At 43.2% G+C, this 22,093-nt stretch overlaps 1 protein-coding gene and 1 long non-coding RNA gene across 4 annotated transcripts in view; one reads left to right on the top strand and one right to left on the bottom strand.

Annotated features, from left to right (window-relative positions):
• DMRT1 (doublesex and mab-3 related transcription factor 1) overlaps positions 1-10,177 on the bottom strand; it is a 61,034-nt gene extending 50,857 nt beyond the window's left edge. The window contains exons 1-2 of one of the 3 annotated variants that reach the window (XM_072031297.1): positions 9,780-10,177; positions 6,947-7,130 (exon numbers count right to left, since the gene is read on the bottom strand). In XM_072031297.1, coding sequence (XP_071887398.1) covers positions 6,947-7,130; positions 9,780-10,088 — 493 coding nt within the window. In that variant the 5' untranslated portion in view covers positions 10,089-10,177. The remainder of the gene's footprint in view (positions 1-6,946; positions 7,131-9,779) is intronic. The other 2 variants (XM_072031298.1, XM_038171315.2) reach the window with 2 other exon arrangements.
• A 185-nt stretch (positions 10,178-10,362) lies between these two features.
• On the top strand, positions 10,363-19,886 carry LOC140000689 (uncharacterized). Its single transcript, XR_011805837.1, has 3 exons — positions 10,363-11,830; positions 13,342-13,465; positions 14,215-19,886. It is a non-coding gene; the product is annotated as an uncharacterized lncRNA (long non-coding RNA).
• Positions 19,887-22,093: the final 2,207 nt, after the last annotated feature.

Below are 22,093 nucleotides of genomic sequence, written 5' to 3'. Positions count from 1 at the left end.
ATAATAACTGTTTCAAGGACACAGAAAGGAACAAGAGGTTAGCTGCAGATAGCATAATAATGTGCCCACAGATAGAAAATTCTCAGTACATCTACTGCTCCTGCTTCAATCCTTATCTCGGTGTGCATAATGACAAATGGAAAGCACAAGCTGGCACAGATAACTCTCTAAATGTGAACGCACATATGCAAATACCAGCATGATGGAGGGAGAACCTCCAAGGCACAAAGAACAGTAAGGGATTCCAACCAACCTCTGGCCTTCATCAGGATGAGAAACCCACAGCACCCGGGGTCCTTGGCCAATTTGCACGGTTGCTACCGAAATCAATTCAGCATGCAGAAGCTGCTGCCACGAGCTGAGGGTCTACAGAGCTCCAGCGCATAGAAGTACATTTGGAAACCTGAGCCATGTCTGAGAAAAGCCAGAGAGAAAAATGTTGCATGCTCAGAAAGCCCTATAATGAAAAATTTTGAAAAATTAACAACAACAAAAAAATATCTACTCGTGATTCTTTGGGTAAAAATCAAACAAACAAAACTTTTCTGGAAAGAGAAAGGGGGATAGAAATGTCTTCTGAGCTGCCTGCACGTTTTCACCTCTGCTGTTACAGGAGCTTTGGTGCCAAGCAATCCTTCCCTCCCAAAGCAAGCAGGTAGCTCGCAGTTGGTCCTGAGCCTGCCCTGCTCCCCCCACACTGCAGGAAGCTCTCCCCAGACGCTGCCTCTGGTGGCAACAGCCCTGGACAAGACTCATGACACCTGCCAGCACAAAAAACAACAACAACAACAAAACTATTTTTTCCGAGGTTCTCAGAATCCTTTCATGTTGCTCTTTATCTTTACAATTCCACAGCAATTCAAACACGATCAAAAAAGCCTGAAAGGAAAAATAAAACCTCTTCTTTTGCAGACTCAACTCTGAAAATCACCACTAGTTCTACTTCTTTCCCAAATACAGCAGAAACTCAGTACTTCACCAGTCTGTGCCTCGTTTAATAAACATGCGTGGCACTTCAGACATTAGCTCAGAAAAAGACAGGCACATACACAAGAAGCTGTAAAGACAATGAAAGAATATTGCTTGAAAAGGGAAACTGCAAGCTTAGCAAGCTGCGGGTTCCAGGACTGGAGAATTAACTGGAAACATCTAATCAGGGATGCAGAACCCTGTAACATTATGATTTATTTAACACAGTCAAACAATGGCCATAGGCAATGAATCACAAAGGAGATGACAAAGCTGCAGGAGATTTCCGTCATCTAGTTTAACCTGCGCATTGATCAGAGTTTACCTCTGTATTAATCACTTGAGAATGCAGGCTAACACACTCTTAAACACCTCTTGTGATTATGCTTCACTTACCCCCTTGTCCTTATGCAGGTCACTCTGTTGCTAATTGCACTTCTAGTTAGGAGAAAAAGTGTCTACTGTCTAATTTAATTTTGTCTTTTTTAGTTTCAAGCCGTTGCTCCTTGTTATGCTGTCTCAAGCACTGTAAATAATCCCTCCCCCTCCTCCATATTATTACCTCTCAAATATTTATAGACTGTTATATCCACCCTTAGTCTCCTTTTCTACAAGCCATACATCATTTCTGTCACCCTTCCCTCTATCCTTTCAGATTTATCTATGTCCTTTTATAATGAGATGCTCAAAACTCTTTTGCAGTGTTCCCAAGTACAGCTAAACCAAAGCAGTGGAGAGATGCAGACCTATTTCTATCCTAAACCGTGGAAATACTGTTCAAAGAGAAACACTGACTGAATATTTACTTGGTCCAGTTTGACAGAAATTCATGCCAGTAGGAAAACCACTTTACAGGCAGAAGACAATCTCCAGCAGCTGCTTCCCAACAAGAAGTCCAACTTGTGCTGCAGAAATAACGCCAATGCTAAACAGCTAAGTTCATAAATTCTTACAAGAGTCCCATGTAAACATGATTCTTCTTCTCTCATCTTAAGTGTAACATACTGGAGAAAAGCAGACAGTTATGGATAGAAAGATGTTATTCACAGGTAAAGGATGCTAACTTTTTTTTTTCTTTTTTTTTTTTTTTTTTTGTACATTTGAATCACATAGTCACTCAGGCTAGAAAAGACCTATCAAGATCATCAAGTTCCAACCATGAGGAACAAGGGTAAAATATACCAGCTGTTAACAGTCTAGCAGAGACACATCACGTTCAACTATGCTCTTTGATGTGAACAGAGATTCATTGCCTGTAGGAGGAGGTAGGTAAAAACACCAGGATGGGGCTTCTTGGCTCTTGGGAAGGATAGGAAGTTGGCAAGACCAGAAGGCAAACAGCAACTGAAACTGCTGAAGTACTGGTAGCAGGCACAGCAGGAGAAAATGATAGTTTGAAAGTAATAAGGAGGCAATGACAACAAGAGCAGGATGACGGAGCACTGACCACTGCAGACCCACCAAAAACTCTGAGGTCATGCAGCCACCATCTTAGCACTGACTAAGTTAACATTTTCTGTTGCAATCTGATGTAGATTTAGTCATCAAGTGTTTTCAGGTCAAAACAGTCAGGATTTCAGCTGAAGGCCTACGAATACTGAACAGTATTGACAAGACAAATTTCAATATGTAGACTTAATGCCACTATGAAAAAGTAGACATTTTGTAGATTCACATAATTATTTAGGTTGGAAGGTCCTCTGGAGGCCAGCTCACTCAAACTCTACTCAAAGTAGAGGCACGTTCACAGCTAGATTGTGCTGCTCAGGCACCATCCACCTGAGTTTCGAGTCTCTCCAAGGATGAAGAGACTTTTCAACCACTCTGGGAAACCTGTTCCACTGCTCGAACACTCTTCATCATGAAATGTTCACAGCACCTGCCTAATGTTGTCCTTCAGTTGCCTAGAAGAGACTTTTGGACAAAACGGAAAGTCTGACTGCATGTGGCACTATACTGCTAAGACATAAAAGGATTTTCTTTCAAAAATAAAATTTCTGTTTATTGTTTTTGTTTTTAAATCAGACTATCGTATCTTCCAATTGTAATAGCTCATTTTTTTACTTCATTACTTATGTAGCACAACGTCTGTAAGCTCTTGGCAGCAATGTTTTAAGTGCAACAACACAGAAAAGGTCAATCCAAACAGAACAGCCATTTAGGCATAAATATACTGGAAAGGTAACAAAAAAGCAAAGGAAGAGAAAAGAAGGCAAACCAGTGTTTTCAAAGGCATCTGGGACACTTCATTCCTCATTCATTCAGCCTGGAGTTACAACTGCATCTCTACAATCCTTTTTTATTACCAGGTAAAACTCTGTCATCCAAAGAGTTTCAAATTGAAGGGAGAACCTACTTAGAGAAAGGTAAGAAGAACACTATTTTGTTTCCATAATGCATAATAAATGTTACAAAGGGAAATAACACCTGTAAGCTTCTTACTCACAAAGACTGACAATGATATGTTTAACTTGCCAGCCAGTGATACTATGAAGGCACATAAATAATGCCTTTATTAATGCTTCTGGCAAATCCAACAGCAAACAGACCTCGCAGAACACAGAAGGAGCCGGTGTGTAAGAGCACGCAGTAATTCTGTCTATTTTGGATGCTTATAACACGGGCCAACATGAGTATGACCAGGAAGAAGTCGCACTTTCCAGAACTTTCCATGACCTATCTTGCAGCCATCCCGTCCTGCCTGCAAAAGGCCAAGCGTCTGTGACCAAACAAAATGGAGGAAGGCCGAAATGCTGTGTGTCTCCTTCCCTCGGTGTGAACAGCTCTCACTCACAGTTCTTTCATGACCATGCTTTATATTATTTTTCAGTGATTTCTAAATACTAGAATTGCAACGATACCAAACTGGCATAGAACTGAGAAGGATCCAGGCTTAAAAACACTGCACTGAAACGTCTCAAAGGCACATTTTAAGTACCTCCCCACAGCCTTTTCCTGAGGCTTCACACGCTAGTTAATCCAACAAAATGTACTTGCTCTATACAAGGAAAGACAATTGCTGCAGATGCCCTATTATCATGACTTTTCACTGCCATGTATAATTAAATGGTCACTTTTTTTTTTTTTTTTTTTTTTTTTTAGGGAAAACACACAGAAACTACAAAATTTGTTTGGAGAAGTTCAGATAATGCCCTGTGATAATGATTCAGATAATGCTCCACTCCCTTCCAACTACCCTACAGCCTCCCAGATCACTTTTCTTTTTCTCAGGGAACATATGCTCCCACCAAAGCAAATACGGTTTCCAAGCCTGGGAAGGTAAATGGATAAACCCTTACACTTTGACCATGATAATTCATTCTTTCCCTCTTCAAAAATAGCATGTCATAAAGGGATCTGAAAAACAGTCTCGGGACTCTGCAGGTGCCATAATATTTCTGATTTTCCGATAAAATAGATACAGTGAGGAAAGACTCCCTCCCTGGCACTGTGTCTGATTTGTGTGACTCCTTCACACATTATTCCTCCAGCGGCAAACAATGCCCTGCGTGACAGACTTCAAAAGAAAAACGGCTTTGGTGAAGCCAAAACCTTACCCAAGGAAGAGAATTACCACTGTCAAAATGATCTCTTGCACAGTCTAACGCGTGTTGTACAAGGAATGTGGCTCTCAGCTTCTCCAGGGTTCACAGGGAGCTGCTGATTTCTGCTGCAAGTAGGAGTTTGACTCTCTCTGCCTGCATTAATTATTCTGCAAATTCTCACAAAGTCTGCACCTCGGCCTACCAAACTGAGACACTGTGACACCTGCTCCGAGTATGAGACCTGCTGTGACTGAGTCACTTCCCATTTTCTTTGTGCCACAGTCCCCTAAATCCTAATAACCCACAATGTCCTTCTTCCCACTTCAGCTCAAGCAGGGTTTCTCATTTTGCTTGCAGTGCAATGTATCTGTAAAACCATAAAACAGCAATGAAAGAACCCTTCAAGTACCTGGTCCTGAAGCAGCCTGATACCTAAAACAAGAGCTTCATGACACATCATACCTTGCAGCTTCTCACCTACTTTCAGAAGACCTTTATATTCTACAGAAAGCAAAGGCCAGAATATACACACAGATATTTATATATCTCTGTGACTGTTAGGAAGAAAATGCACACCGCGATTCAAGTGGTACTCCTCACCATAGAAATTCAATTTTCAAATTCTAAAGTCTGCATTCTGACACCCAATAAAGCTGCTCTAGTTAAACACACAGCAGCTTCTGTCATCAGGCAGCCTCAGAGCCTGCACACACATCCACTAGTGGCATTAAACTCATATGCATGAGTAGTTACACAAAATTCAGGTGAACCCACCAAAATTAGTTGGGCCAGAACTTTACATACTGCAGATGCTTAAAGACTAAGCACAGTTTTCAATTTCTGCTTGGGTGCCTAGAAAGCAAAATTATGAACCCAACTTCGTATTCGTTCCCACATTCATTCATTTCTGGCAAACAAAGCTGACTCTGCCTTGCTTCGTGCCTGGAATCAAATCTCTCTGGAGATGAAGCTGTGTATTTTAAACGTTGTGACCTACACACAGTTATTCAGTAAAATGGCTGAGAAACAATGTATTTGGATTGCTAACAAAAATCTACAATAAGAAAATAATGACGGCAAAACATTTACAATTACTTAAAGTAAAAGAGAAAAGTGAACTCAAATGATTTTAAAGTTAGCGATTTTCATGTTTTCAAGTGTTTATACAACCATGTGGTTGTCTAAAGTTTGTCTAATTAATACTTTTCATTAATGAATCATAATTTAATTCAATTTAATAAAAAACATTAAAGTAGAGCTTATAAAGTAAATAACTACGGACATTTAAAAAACACTAAGATCAAAGCTTATGCAAATTCTGTTGACAGTAAGACAATTTAATTTTTTGGCCTTTCAGAACAAGCAAGGATTTTCTTGTTCTGAGTTACAAGGCATCTCTGTACATTACTGAATATACTACTTTAATCTTTAGTCAGTTTTTTCCATCACTATAGATAAAGCACGCAGTAACCCAAAGACGAAAGCAGTGACTGTGTTGATTCAAAGGTGACAGTAACATGACTGCAATAATGAAAACAAAAAAGCAAATAAAAAGCTATTTATTGTTTTATCAACGAGTTCTTCTAAAAGCTTCACAGAGAAATTCCTGAAACTGGCCTGAAACTGCCTGTCTGCAACGGATGCAACAAATCCATCTGACAAGGCTTTTAATGGCCTTCAAGACAGAGTTGCATGACAGACACACCTATGTGTTGTCCTTCTATTAGTTAATGCAAGGCACTGTCCACTTCACAAGCATTTCTTTAAGCCAGATGTGTATTTACCTGTATTATTGGCATCAGTACAGATGATAAAAAAATAATTAAATTTCCTTTTCATGTTTTTTTTTTCTTTCTTTCTTCCTTTTCCTGTCTACACAACAGAAGTCAAAGATGTCAGCTTCATTTTAACTGCTCTATCTATCAGGTATAGCTCTGCACCCAGCTCAGGTATAAGCTCTGCACCCAGCCACACAGAACTGATGTACCACCACATCAAGACCGGAGGCAACTCTCTGATGTCAGAGCTAATGACACTACCTACACACCTAGCTTCAGTTTTGAAGAAGATAAAGAGACAGACAACAAGTAGTTGGCAGGACCATGGCAGAAGCAAGGAAGGAAAAGTGTTTGGGGAGAAAGGGGAAAAGCTCCCTGTAAATCACTACTTGCAGATATACACACATGGAAATTCAACAGAGCGCTAGTCTTATTCAGATTTATTTTGATTTTCAAGTAAAAATAACAAAATCAAATATGAAAGATTGATGCTGGGTTCCTCCCTTTTACTAACCATACCAACAGCACAACAGAGTTGTTGGAGAGGGGACTCCACTGTGACTGTAGACAGGGGAATGAGGTGAAACAGCAGGCAGGTGTAAATAATGCCAGCTCCTGCCCCAAGCAGTGAGCTGATCTCTCCCAGCACTTTACCTGATGGCGTGCTAGTTGCTGCTGTTGCTGTACTCGTGGAGTGTGTAGGGCTGCTGCTTTCCAGCAAGAGACAAGAGCTTCCACCACCATTCTTCTTAATGAACTGCTCTGGGACACTGGGCAGGGGTACTGGGTGGCTGATTCCCAGTTCCTCTTCCTGAGCTTGCTGCCTTCTCAGTGCAACCTGGGAACAAGAAGACAGATGTAGGGCATGTTCTCTGACTTGAGCACAATTTGTAATGGCAACAGGCAAGACTCAAACTCAAGGCTGTTTTTGTTTCTTGGTACTCTCTGAAGTGTTGATGGCATAATCCAGCCAGTGGGTATAGGAAGATATAAAAGAGATTGTTGAGCTATTTAAAAGCAACCACTTTTCCATCCAAGCATATGTGAACAAACCCATGAAATGCCGGTGCCACCTTCTTCCAATGAGGTCACATTAAGGCTGACTGCATTCGTGCAATACAGTTGCTCTTGGGTGAAGCATATTGACAAATGCATAGACCCATTCCACTCTGCTGATAAACAGCTCCTGGGGATAAGAAATCACCTTTCAGGCTTGCTGTGCCTCTTCATCTTAATAAGGTAACTCTTTATGAGTGTTTGTACTTGCAATCTGTTGCTCTGTCCAAGCCTGCTGGGCTGCCTTGCTTGCTCTTGGTTGGAAATCGAGGGAATTTCAATACATGGCACAGTCAGTACACACAGAGAGCTTTCTGGCAGAGGCACACAGAAGGCAGGGAACCACCCTGCAAGCATTTCAGCAAGTGTCACACACATTGCATGCAGCTGGCCACGTCTGGTGCAGCAGCAGCTCCCCGCTCCTTTCCCAACACTGATGCAGCTCCAGAGCCTAGTCTGCACTAGCAAAGCCCACAGGCAATGCAAACTCTGGACACGGGTGCCAACAAGCCACATGCAATGCCTACTGAAGATTCAGAGGGTACAGCACACCCCTTCTGCCTCACCTGAACAGGCAGGTCGGTTTTGCACAGCCATCCACCTATGCCAAGTCCTGAGACATTGCCAGGCAGCACAGCTTTGTAGCTATCCACCCTGCAACTTGCCACATAGCAACTGCTTTGCATCTGCATCTGAACCACGGAAATCTGTACTAGATTGCAGACCATGATCATGGGCTTCTTCTGCAGGAAATTCTCCTGGGTAATTCTCCGGGATGTGCCTCTGTTTCCTGGCCATGTTCAACAGCCACATTTTCCTAATATGGATATGTAATACTATCAGAGAAATTAATGACAGCTCGTTAAAAACATACTTTCAAAACAGAGCATATAGATGTGCAAACACTATGGGACTTAGTCCCTTTTTTTTTTGGTTTGACTTCACAAACCAACAACCTTGACCTGCAAAATTCCACCAGCGCAAAGTGGCTTACTGCAGAAATATATCAAAAGGGGTAAAGACAGACTTTCAATGTGCAGCTCCTACACAGATAAGGTTCAGTGAGGGAGGCTTTTGAAACCACTTTCAAATACTAGGCAGGGAAGAGAAAGCCCCCCTCTGCAAGGGCCAGCTGGAGAGAGGAATTCACGGTGTGAAAGGAACTACGGGGCGGCAGAACTACCTGTACAGAAGGGGACAGCTTCACAGCGGGAAAAAAAAAAAAAAAAAAAAAAAAAAAAAAGAAGAAAGAAAGAAAGAAAAAAACCTGCTTTCTCTTCCCTGAGGGGCTCCAAAAAGGGACCCATGTTTATTATCCCATGGTTCACACCTGGCAGAGATAGCACATGTAACTTTGGCATAATCCACTATTTCTGGACCATTGTAGTATTAGCTGGGAGGAATTACTTAAATGAACCAAAACTCCCCATGGATTCAAAGGAATTTTAATCTAACTGCATGGAATAATTAAATAAAATTATTTTTAAAAAATGGGGAAGGATTTCAAGGAGGGCTACTAGGAGTTTTAGTCTGGCATTGGGACACTCATTTTCCATGGGACTGTGAAGTTCTGAGTGCACGTTACCTGTGAAGCGGGTCCACGGGTCTGGCATCCCTGCCTTTAATTGTACCAGTTAGTCCTAGCACCTTCCAATTAATCTGTCTGAAGGGCTTTATTTGCGTGAACCGGGATGTGCAATCCCACTCACAGGGCTCAAGCACATTAGCCGTATCACTCCCAGGACTCCTCATTAATGAAGTTTTCAACACAAGGCTCACAGGGACTAACAGAGCCTCGTTAAACGTTATCAGGCAGAGCTGTGACTTCAGAGGGAATCACTAATGAATAAAGTTATCTCTGTGCAGAAATGGATGTAGTTTGGTTTGCCTCGGCATGGCAATGATTTGAAATTTAGATTTAAGGTTATAAGCTGTAGGCAGCCCTGCGTATACAGAGCCTCTCCATGAAGTATTAATAAAGTTTTTAAACAGCTGTGTATAAGTATTTTAAGGAAAGAAAGAAAAATATGTTTTCTTGGAAACGAACTCATCAAAAGCCACCTAATGTAAGGTCAAATGGATATACCGGATCTGAAACTGGGAGGGCAAAACACTGCCACTGGCTGCTAGCTGGATGGATAATCGTTTAGTTAAAAACAAGCTGTTCGACAGACAAAACAAACAACGTAGCGTCAGGTAAAAGCCTGAAGGCTGCAAGCGTGTTTAAGTTTTGGTGAGCTCGTGTTTTAAAATCAATACATATTCAGCCGCGCTCAGAAGTCCGCTGCCAGCCGCCTAACTCCTGCACGCGTGTTCAGGTGAAGGAAGACAAAAAAAGAAGAAGTTTAATTAATTTATTGTTTAAAGGCGCTACGTGACGGAGCCCAGCTTCGCCCCCCAGCCCCCCCATCCCGGCCGCCCCGCGCCTCACCTGCGCTGCCATGACCCGCTGCCGCTCGGCGATCAGGCTGCACTTCTTGCACTGGCAGTCCCGCCACATGCAGAACCGCTTGTGCCCCTTCAGCGGCGACGAGTACCCGTGGTTGCGGCAGCGGGCGCACTTGGGCAGCCGCGGCAGCTTCTTCCCCGCCGCCGCCGCCGAGGAAGAGGAGGAGGAGGACGAGGAGGAGGAGGCGACCCCCGGTGCCGGGGCGGCCGCCATTTGGGCGAAGCCGCCCGCCTTGTCCGCGGGGCCGGGCGCCTCCGGGGGCTCGCCGAAGGCCGGGGAGTCATTGGGCATGGCGGCGGGCTGCGCGTCCCGGCCCGGCCCGGCCCGTCGGTGCCCTCCCGTCCCGTCCCGTCCCGTCCCGTCCCGCTCCGCCCCGCCACCCCTCGCGGCCCAGCCTCGCCCCTCCCTGCGGGGTCCCCTCCGCCCCCCCGGGGCCGAGCCCTCTCCGCCGGGGGGCACGGCCCGGCCCGGCCCGCTCCCCGCTGCCGCCCCCCGGCCGCAGGTGCAGGGCGCTGGGCGCTGGGCTGGGTGTTTGTGGGGGACACGGGCTGCAGGGGCTGCGGAGCGGGTGCAGGCGGGCAGAGCTTTGCCCGGGAAGATGCCTTTTTCCTTCCCTCCTTTGCATGGGCTCCCCTTCTCCTTGCGTGATTTACAGACCCCGGCAGCTCTACAGATATTATTTACAGTATTAATATTTCCTCTGTTACACCTTTAAATCTTTCCGGGCTCGGCTTCAGGTGACGCTATCTTCATGCCGAAATGAAACTATTAAATTACATCTCAATCTAAGATGAATGACAACTGTCAGATGAGTGACTCAACAGAGATGAAGCAGAAGGCGCCTGAGATTATGTGAGGCTGATTTATAAAGATTGCATAAAGATTTCTATAACCCCAGCTTCATGACTCAGCATATCAGATAGTAATAAGTTACAGCAGGTAGAAATTTATTTCTCCTGGATGAAGCCAAGGAAAGCTTCTCCCTCTTCTACATCAGCTATCTCCCTGCTAATTCTGCTCAGGCTGAGCCTCCCTCCCAGTAAATAACCAATGCCAACCCTGGCCAAAGAAAGCCTCCATTCATTCTTGCTCAGTACTTTGAATTACCATTTGCTAAATAGATTTTAAAGAATATATATATATTTTTATAACTTCACAGCGCAACATAGGAGACATTTGTGGAGCTTTCCAGCCACACATTAAAATATTCCCAGTCTTGAGCAGCCAAATAGTCCTCAACAAGGACTTGGTTCTGTCCTCAACCAGCAGCAGAAGCAGCATCTGGGAAGTGTTGGCAGGAGGGTGTTAACGTCACCCGACTCACATCACTCTGCCGGGTCTGCCTCTCCTGACATCAGCAACTGCACATTTTCCTGCAAAAAGGGAAGGTGGACACAACCTTTACTACAGCAAAAATTATATAATTTCACAATGCAACAGATGGTGTGTATCACTAATGTTTAAGTGAGAAATGCAAACAGGCATTCTTAGCTTCCTATGCTGAAAAGTGAAATTCATCCCTGAATAAAAACAGCTGAGATCTTCTTAGCCTGTAGGGGCATTGATTAGGCTCCAAAGTTGTTGACAATGAGCAAGTCAGTCTTGAAAGTGGAACTCCAGCATGTGGAGTTCTTCTGCAGGTGGTTGATCCCTGACAGGGATGTTTCCAGGTGCTCAAATGCAAATTGTCTTGAAGTCAATTGAAACTTCAAGTGGAAAAGGAGATGGAAAGGAGGCTAAATCATCATAACAAGGAAGACTAACAAAACCAAGGTATGAAAACGAGAAGATAAAACACATCAGAAATGATGGGAGGAGGAAGAGAAAAGCTGAAAGGAGTGAAAAAATGAGAAAAGAGAAGCACAGCCTGTAAAGGAGGGAAAGACGGACAAAGGAGAAATAATAGTGGTCACCAGCTGCTTATATATGACATTTCACTAAGAACTAAGCACGACAGCCACGCTCAAAAGTGAATCACAAGATGCAAATAAAGCAACAGTTCCAAGATGAATATTAATTCAGCTGTCTTTCACGTAAGTAGTATTTCATACTCCTGCTTTTCAGGACAATTGCACAGATCCCTGTTATCCATAATGTTACGAAACCTATTGGTAAGGAACAAAATATTGAAGTCGTTAGTAGTACTAATCTGGTATTTTGTGTTCTGGATGAATGCCACTGAAATAGCAAGGTGCCTGCTGAATACAAGTACACAGCCAGTCCTTTAACTATGAATTCCCTTGTTTTGGTTAGCTCAAGCCACACTTTGAGTATGATTTTAGTGCGTAATCTGGTTTGTTCCCCCCCCCCCCCCCCTTTTTTTTTTTAAATGGGTGTTTGGTGAGTATGTAAATCCATTACTGGGTTGGCTGTCCATTGGACTCATGCAGGAATAGAAGATGGTTGTTAACAGTTCCAACACATATCAGAGCAATCTCCCTGCAAGTCTTCACGAAATATTCATTTATTTAATGTAAGTCTGGGTGCTTCTAATTTGAATCCAACAATGATATTGGTGATTAAATATCACAGCTATTTCCTGGCATTTTTGGAAGTAAGAAATTGTAATAAATGTTTCTGGTGAAAAATCATAAGAAAAATCAAATGACATTTTTGCTTTGTGTTCTGGATAGCTGATAGCTATCCTTAAGCTTAGACAAAAATGCAAAAATGCTGAAGTCTTCAAGCATTGCCAATGAATGTCTTTTGATATCCTTTGCACCTAGAAAAAGTTTTATTTGCTAACAAAATCATTGTCTGGAGGGACAGATGTGAACAAGCCATGTCACCCCCACTACATTTGGTGTGACTGACCATCTCAGTAGAAAGGCAACAAATTCAGAGGACCCAAATCTGACACCATTGCCTGCAAAGCAAATTAGTTTCACCAAAGTCAGCAGGGCTGAGTGCCATTCAGTATCTTGCAGGGCATGTTTCCCCCATAAAAGCTGACCATCGTCTTAGCTTCCAAAAAGGACTCTCTGAGTGTGAAGGAAACTGGGATGAGATTGCATTACTTCTCTGTATTCTGTGGCTAAACCAAGAGTTCCTCTTTCTAATGCTATTCTGAAAAAAAAAAAATATATATATATATATATCATAGAATCATATATATATATATATATATATATAGTTCATAGTCTGGAATTCTGCACTGAATGAAGAAACTTAATTATTAATTATTTAAATAACTGGAAAAAAAATAAAGCAATAGTTAATGTATTAGCCATGAAGCAGCGTAGCTCTCCCCTTTTCTCCATGCCCCTATCTTAGACCCCTGGCTTTGTGCCTCAGCACCATGAGCATTGTACTCAAAGACCCTGTGGTCACCCCCTTGCAGCAGCCTGTTGAGCAAGGGCTGAACACCACCAGAAGCAAAATGACTCAACATCATTTAGTGTCCCAGTTACCCACACCTCTCTTCATGTGACTTCAATCCTCCAAGTTATTCTCCATATCCCAGTCATATGAATTGCCTGCATCTGCTGGGTCTGATTCTCTCTCTCTCTCTCTTTTTTTTTTCTTTTTTTTTTTAACCTGACAGTGGGTCAAGCCGGAGCAGTTTTGCCCTTTCTTTGCAGAAGATCTTTTTGACTCTCCATGGCCATTTTGCAGACCATACCATGGGGGAGTTATGGCCACCCGACAGCACTTCAGCAGCAGAGGTGGTAAGGGACAGAAGATAAAGCATTCACACTGCCTATGAAAACATCAGTGTGTCTGTAAACTTTCTGGACATTTAGAACGAAATACCAAGGGACAGCCAGAGGGAGTCAAGCAAGGGAATGAGATGGTGCCTGCATGTTCCCTCGAGGCACTGGCAGCAGCCGTGAGACTCCTCGCTAGCTGGCGCCTAGTGCTGACTCCTAGCTTTCATCCAAAGCTGGAGGGCTGTGGATGGCTTAGCTCTGCTGCACAGCCATCCTGTTAGCAGAATAAATAGGTGTACCACTATCCCCATCTGCAGTCCTGGAGCTCCGACAGTCCACGTGTGTCATTTACTTGTGTGAGTGGTCGGCTGGTCTGCCTGTGCATGTAGCTCCCTCTGTGAAGGGAAGCAAGCATCAGCTGGAGTGACAGAGCCCAGCAGGATTGTGACAACTATCCAAAGTTTACTTCACATAGTTCTTTACTTCAGGAAAAATCCAGTAGGTGGCATAAATAAGCCATACACTTTTCGCAGTTTTACGTGTATACTTGTGCAGATCTTTTTATTTCACTCATTCCTTATTTTAAACTTCCATTAACTTACATAAAAGCTGAAGTTTTTCCCTTTGGCTCATAAAACACAATCCCATAGGTAAAGTTATGTATTCCAGGCAGATAATTTTCTTGATACTTTCTGGCAGCATATAGCTATTTATTTATTTATTTTTGTCTCTTTCTGTACTCATGCTTTGATAATTTCTTCATACAGGTTACCACAAAAAGGTAAAGGTTTCTTCTGAGAACAGGCTGATCCAGACCGATATCTTCCATTGAAATGCCCCATATTTAATGGGTTTAAAATCAGCTCAAGTGTTGTCAGCTTAGGCACTTTTCTGTGATAGTGTAATAGAGTGCACCAGCACTCTATGGCACCAGCAGCATTGCTCAAGATCTCTGAAATCTGATGACCCACTGGTAGCTTGTGCTAAAAATCTTTTCAATTAAACTGTCTTCATTCAGACATAAGCTTCTGAGCACTTCATTCTTCCTTGGTCCTGAAAAATGCTTCTGTGTACCTGCAGTACCTCACGATTGCTTATCTGTGCACCCAGTGATTACTTTTTCCATGGTTAATGCAAGTTAGATGTTGCTTTTGTGTTTCTAGGGCATAGAGCTTGCAGGTACTTGGAGCCCCGATGTGCTACTAGGAGAGCCCCTGAGGAGAGGATTCACACACAGCCTTTAATCAGTGAGTACAGGGACATCTTGCTGCTTCAGTCTGAAAAGCTGCTGTTCCCAGCTCTGCTGGGAGAGAATGATGGTTGTTGGCAGGTTGTTGTTGGGTGTGAGCTCTTCAGCACGCTCAGTTCATATTCTCTTCTCTTAGCATAAATCCAGACCCACCTAGGAGATCCTTCTCCAAAAGGTGCAAGAAGGGACATTGGCAGGGGACAAGGAACAGCATCAATCCTACCCCAAACAGATGAGAACAGATGAGAGCCTGTCTGAAACAACAGATGGCCCTTCACCTTCACTGTGGCAAGCCCAGCCAATGATGTTGGCCCACAGCGCTCGATAAAAACACAACTCACTGGAAACAAAACTCACTCCATTGCATCATGCCAAGCACAGTACAAAAACAAAGGAATTTCCAAGCACGATGAAGCTAATGGACATATGTCATGAACAACATCATGGACCAATGCACATTTGTCATACCTATTCTGCAACTAGTTCTTCTAGTAACAGGGATAAAGAAAAGGGAAAAAAAATGGTAATTCCTTTCATTGAACACCTGCATTCTGTGTTTTCATATTTCTTCACAGAAGTCAGAATCATTTCATTGCAGATTTAAAGGCTGAAGAGAATATGCTGTCAGCTCCTTGGAAATTTCAATTGTGGTTAATAACTGACTTTGGGTAGCTATTTGGAAGCATTATTAGGTGCGACTTTTAAAATAGAAGTAAAAAAGTGAGTATAGGGAAACCACTGGATTGCTTCTTCTCAGTCTTCATTGTTCATTTTCAGCACACTTAAAAATTAATTGGATCCAGTGACTTAGAACATTGAAGACTCTTGCATGACTCATTAAGCTGACATTTCTAACATTTGTAATTCACACTGTAAGAATGATAGAATCACATAAGCCATCTATATGTTTGAGCTCTTTTCATCAGGGTACGACTACTGCAGGGAATGCCCTTAGTTTTGAATATCATCATCAATTCAGCTCTAAGACATCTGTAATGGAGCTGAGTTTGATAGACTGCCAGAGTGTGACAAACTCAGCTCCAGCCTCTTAAAATAGGCAACACAATTAATTGCTACTTTTTTATTTATGGTCTTTAATCTTTTAATGGATACAGTTAAATTCCCACTTCATTGAGCAACTCCATTGGTATTTAAAGGAACAAATAGATCATTTCAAATTATAAAGCACTTGCTTTATTACCTACATTTTTTTAATTGTGCAAGATATTATTATTTTACATTCTTTATCTTAAATAACCTAAAACTGATGGAGTCCCAGGTTTCTGAGGGATTTAACTATTTTTCAAAGGTACCTGAAGGGCCAGTTTTTGCCATGCTTAACAAAAGCAAATGTATTGTTATAACAGCTTTCTGTGAATTTATTTTCTCCTTTTTTTGTTTAAACCTAAATAAGTGGAGAATATCTTTTTCATGTAACGTGCTGCTCTCATGGGAGCACATTTCCTTCTGTGGGACTGGCCAACAAAATCAGTTGGTGTCACACACATGTCTATGAGCAGTTTTGTGCCACTCTTTCCTCATGTCCTCCTGCTTCCTGCATGCAGTCTTCAAATCCACTGTGTAAAGTTGCACTATGAGGGGGCCTGGAGGTGTCAGAATTGCCTCCTACCAGAGCAGAGCTCTTCTGTATATTTTAATCAAAGTCAAATGACTGTTACCTAATTGGCCATGCTGTGAAACTACTTGAAGTGAGCTGCTAACCTCCTGGCTCAGAAAAGGGATTTCCTTTGGCCTGTCAGCCTGACTTTCCTCCCCTGCAGCTTCTTCCCTCTCTTGTCGGTGCCCTGGAGCCTCCAGAACAGTCAGGCACTTCAGAGGTGGTCTACACATGCTGCCAGCAGACCATTAGATCTCCTCATCCTCAAGGGCTTACCCTCCTTCATGCTGAGAATCCATTATGGAGGAGGGATCCAGGAGATCCGGGCCCCAGAAGACCTACACCCATCACTGACAGCTTTGCACAGTGCTATCAAGATAAAGATAATCAGAATGCCTAGATAGTTGGCTTCCTTAGGTAACACTTTTCTTCTATTACTTGTATGTCAGTCAGCAGTGTCGGGGTTGATGATCTCTGTACATCTTATATGCACATTGGCTAATTAGGAGTAATTGAGTTTCTCCAGTTCTATTGGCTTGAAGGTGCTAAGGAAGCTGACACATTGTTACAAATGATTTTGACTGCCAGGCTATTAATTTTAATTAGGCTGGCTTTGTCTAGACATGGAGCTGCCTTGTCAGGTGATGGGAACATTGTGTGGAATCTAATTAATCAGACATTTTCATTTTCTGTCATCCCTATGCAAACAATCTCTTGCAGATGCCAGAATAAAACCATTCAGGGCCCAGCTCTGCGATGCCGGCAAAGTGATTCATGGTGCCTGAATAAAATCTATTTAATCTACTTAAATACCTTCAGAGTTTGAAATTGTAACAGGTAACATGTAGTAAAGTAAAGTAGCTTTGCTGCATGGTAGTTTAAGCTATTATTTCCTCTTACCCATTTTTGAGAAACAAAAGCCCGAAGATTGCCTTTTCAATACTGAAAATCTGCTTCTCAGAGTTCATAATAATGAACTATCTGTGAAGATAGTTTATCGGGTACTTGAATGTAGGTAGGGTATGCCTGTAAAATTGCACAAGTATCCATGAACACTACAGACCATAACTGCTGTCTATAGGATCCCCATATTGTAACAGCTGAATGGTATGTATCGTAAGTAACTGCCTGGATGTTCACATCAGCTTCGTGATGTTCTGGGTAAAGAACACATACCTTAACCAACTTAACCAACTTCCAGTAGCTGTTTACTCTTATGTGCTCCAATGAGACCACTTCTTTCATTTAAAACAAAACAAAACAAACCTTTAGATGAATTTTAGATAAATGAAAATAATATAAAAAAAAATAAAAAATGACTTGCCTGTTCCAATCATGACATCCTATTTGTTAAGAGTTGTAATGGAATCTGGCAATGTTGTTTCAATGAATATGTTGCATTTACCTTTTCTTTGTATTCAAAGGTCTCTAAAAGATTACTAAATATTACTAATGTTAAGATCAAAGGGGCGCCACTTGACCAATTTAATGAGCACTAATGAAAGACACTGAAAATAATGACGTCCAAGATCAAGTCAAATGAGGTTGCTAAGGTAATCATAGTTTATAGGTGGGTCAATGCAGGTGATGGTGATAGAGGGAGACTGTGAGTTCCAGCAACCGAATTCAGGAGTGGCCTGGCCTCAGAATGCTGGTTAACACAAGCCTCCTTCTGGCAGGGAACTGGAGGAACAACTTTCACACACTTGGTTGTGTTTTAATTTAATCAAAGCAGGGGGAAAAACAGCCACATTATGATGAGGGACTTGTTAGTTTACTTACAATGCTGGAAAAAAAGTATAGGAGGCAGAGATGGAAGTGAGTCATATGTTTTTCTTGCAGATCTGCAGTTTGTGTTCCATTTTGAGTAAAATTCTTCAGGATAGCTAGTTCCTGAGTTCACATAGTTCAGTTCTGGAACAGCATGTCCAATACAGCTTGTCGTCATACCCTTCAGTAATGCTTACCAGCAGTGAACTACAGCATTCCTTGGACAGGCCTAAGGTAGATAGTCTATTTTCCTGTTTTATACCCATCTTTGAAGAACCTTTTCTTGCAGACGTAAGAGAATAATATAAAAACTTTTATTCAAATGGAAGAAAGTTTTGACTGTGATCCTCATCAGTTGTAAATTATGGCAAGTGGCTCTTTTGATCTAGTTGCTGGCAAGGGTTGGTGAGGAAGAAGCTCATGTGTTTGTGCCTTTATCGGACTTCAGCTGGAAATGGCACACCCAGGCACCAGAAATGTGTCTCTCTCACCAGCTGGTATGGCATTAGAGTCCTCAGAAAATAATCCTTTAATGAGAGGGAAAGTTTAATTCCTAGAGCAGAGGTAGATCACAGAGCCTGTCTCCTGGATAGCCCTCCTCATTTTGTGTAGACTGGTCAGAAAAAAAAAAAAAAAAAAAAAGCCACTACTAACAATTCTCTGGAAGGTAATGTCAGGCTCCCAAAATTCTTCCATCCTGAGTTGACAGAGGAGCTTTAGGGGTTTTGCAGTTTAATGCAGGGTTACATGGCATGGTGTCTTTCTGTGGAGCTTACTTTTCTGTTAGCAGTTGTTTTGCAGTGATAGGCACTCCTTCCAAAGGCAACGCTGAGACAGAGGCCACAGCATTTTTCTAGCTCCTGATCCCAGATCTCAGGAGAATATTGCTGGGCATCCTTCTAAGTACAAAACTCCAGCAGAAAGCAGCAAGCAATCAACTCAAAGTTAAGCTAGAAAAAAAAAATATTATAAAACCAAGACTTTATGTTTTCCTAAATTACATGGATGCAGGGCTTAAAGGTATTCTAAGTAAGTTTGTGGATGACAATAAATTGAGAGGAGCTGTTGACTCCCTCAAAGGTAGAGAGGCCTTGCAGCGAGATCTTGACAGAGTAGAGGCGTAGGCAACCACCAAACACATGGAGTTTAACAAAAATAACTGCAAGCTTCTGCACCTGGGACAAGGAAACCTTGGATATACATGTTGACTGAGGGACAAGAGGCTGGAGATCGGGCCCACAGAAAGGGTTTGGGGTTTCTGGTCCACAGCAAGCTGAACAGGAGCCAGCAGCGTGCCCTGGCAGCCAGGAGGGGCAACCCTGCCCTGGGGTGCATCAGGCCCAGCACTGCCAGCTGGTGGGGGAAGGGATTGTGCTGCTCTGCTCTGCGCTGGGCGGCCTCACCGCGAGCACTGTGCCCCGTTTGGGGTGCCACAGTATAAAAAAGACATAACACTATTAGAGAGGGCAACAAAGGTGGTGAAGGGTCTAGAGGGCAAGAAGTATGAGGAGCAGCTGAGGCCCCTTGGTTTGCTCAGCCCCGAGCAGAGCAGGCTGAGGGGAGGCCTCATGGCGGCCTGCAGCTCCCTCACGAGGGGAGCGGAGGGGCAGGCGCTGAGCTCTGCTCTCTGGGGACAGCGACAGGACCCGAGGGAACGGCATGGAGCTGGGACAGGGGAGGGTCAGGCTGGGGGTTAGGGAAAGGGTCTGCACCCAGAGGGTGGTCAGGCACGGGGACAGGCTCCCCATGGCTCCCCCTGGGCAGTGGTCACAGCACTGAGCCTGCCCGAGCTTAAGGAGTGTTTGGACAATGCTCTCTGACATGTGGTCAGATTTATTTTTTTTTGGGGGGGGGGGGCGTCCTGTGTAGCATCAGGAGATGGTCTCAATTACAATGGTGTGCCCCTTGCAACAATGACTGAACAGTAAAAAGATCCTCTGTTGCACAGGGTCTGGTTGGGATGGAGTTAACTTTCCCTGCAGCTGCTCTGCCTGCACCTCTATCTGGAGCAGCCATGGCAGCAGCCTTGTGTCTCTTAGACACCACCCAAACCCCCCAGAGCCAGAAGGGCGTGGGCAAGGGGTGGGGAGGGGACATCCCCAGGGCAGCTGACCTAAACCCACCAGTGGACACTCCTTACCTTGTGGTGTCACATTCAGCAATAAAGGGTGGGCAAGGGGAAGGAGTGGGGCAGGGGAGGCTGTCTTTATGAAGATGTCTGTCCTCCCAAACAACTGCTACATGTATTGAGGCCCTCCTTCCTGGGATGTGACTGAACATTGCTCATTAATGGGAAGCAGAGAATATTTTTTTTTTCTTCCCAATGTGCTTTTTTAAAATTTATTTTCCCCCTCCCTTTTATTAAACTATCCTTATACCAACCCGTGACTCCCTCTTCTTTTGCTTCTTTTGAAAAAAAAAAAAAAAAAAAAAAAAAGGCCAGTAACTTGTTATTTTCCTGCGAACTCATGCCAACAGTGTTGGATTTATCCTGTCTGTAGAGGTCTCCCTGCTCCATGGAGAGCTCACTCAAGAGGCGGCCTCGAGGGCAGCCAGATGCTGCTGGTCCTGGTGGTACGGCTGGGCTCTCCAGGGGACACAAGGGGCACTATGGAAGGGCAGAGGATGATTTCATTCACACGGATTGAAGGCAGGAAGGCAGGACGCACATTCTTATCGGTAGTCTGTTTTCAGAAATGTGCAAACATACATGCCCATTTTCACATATCTGTGTGTGTCTGCTCTGTCTGCTATTGTTGACCCAATTTTGCCAAAACTCGCATTGTTGTATGAAGGCCGGAATGTACAATTATCCTATGACGCATAGACAGAGGTGGCAACAAGCTCATATTAATTGAAAAACTCACTGAGGCATTTCAAGAACTAAAACCTGATGTTTGCAAAGCTAACCTGAAGAGCTTTCTCACCCTTAGTTTTATCTCTTTGCCCCTTTGGAAATCATCTGTACTGCTCACTATTTCCACAGTCACATACCAGGGGGGGTTTTACATTCCTTATATTCAGGACTCATCTCTTAACAAAATGTAAGTATCCTTTGAAATTTCTTCCTCAAGTTCAACTTACAACTTGTTAACAGCTGTTTTTGGTCAGACTGATGGCAACAGCCTTTGGAGCCGTGTCCCTTGGGACACAGTGACTGGAAATGTTGCCAAGCTGCGCCATACCTTCAGGGTCAGGTGCCCCTCTGCTCCATCTGAAGAAAACTGAAAAATAATGCACGGACCGCTTTTGCTCTCATTACACTGACAGCTCTTCTTTAATGTACTCTCGGACAAGTTCTCTTTCCGTGTTATTGCTTTCTAACTTCTCCCGCTCCTGCAAACATGCATTATGTTTCCTCAGCTGTTTCAGTCTGATTTTCCTAAACTAAATCTCATTTTATTATGAGATAAATAAACATTATTTATTACGTTGAAAGATATTATATTTCTAATATCTCCCAACCTCTCTATATAGCTGTTCTACTCACACACCTCCCAGATCAACATCCACTGTGGAAGATGTTAACAGGCGTCTTGCTCCTCCTGCTACTAAACCACCTCCTGCAGATTAAACCACCACAATAAAGAGACTCTGAGCAGATATATGTGGTTAGACTGGAAAATTCTCATGACAAATTTGCAAGAATGACTGCACTAAGTGGGGAATCCATTTCCTGGGCCAGCTTCTGCCTGCTCACACTTCCCCAGTGCCACAGGGTTGTAACTGGCAGGCCTTCAAGTCTCACTCACCCTGAAGACTAGAGAAAATTTGCTTATCTGGCCCAGAAAATGTCCAGCAGCAATGCAAAGGGAATCACAGTTTGACCATCACGGAGAGCAGGTGGCTTTTCATGCCTTAAAGAGCAGTGGGATACAAAGACCAAGGAGTCGAAAAGGATCTTTTGTAGTCTGCCTCTTTGCCTTGGTATGCAAATGAAATGGCTTATCTTCATCTCAGGGAAATTAATGTGGCTGAATGAGGAATGACAATGTTACTGAGGGAACAT

This window comes from Anas platyrhynchos, chromosome Z, assembly GCF_047663525.1.
Source record: "Anas platyrhynchos isolate ZD024472 breed Pekin duck chromosome Z, IASCAAS_PekinDuck_T2T, whole genome shotgun sequence".
NCBI classification, from domain to species: Eukaryota; Metazoa; Chordata; class Aves; order Anseriformes; family Anatidae; genus Anas; species Anas platyrhynchos.
Note: the sequence above shows the minus strand (reverse complement) of the source record. Positions and strands in the feature narration are given on the sequence as shown.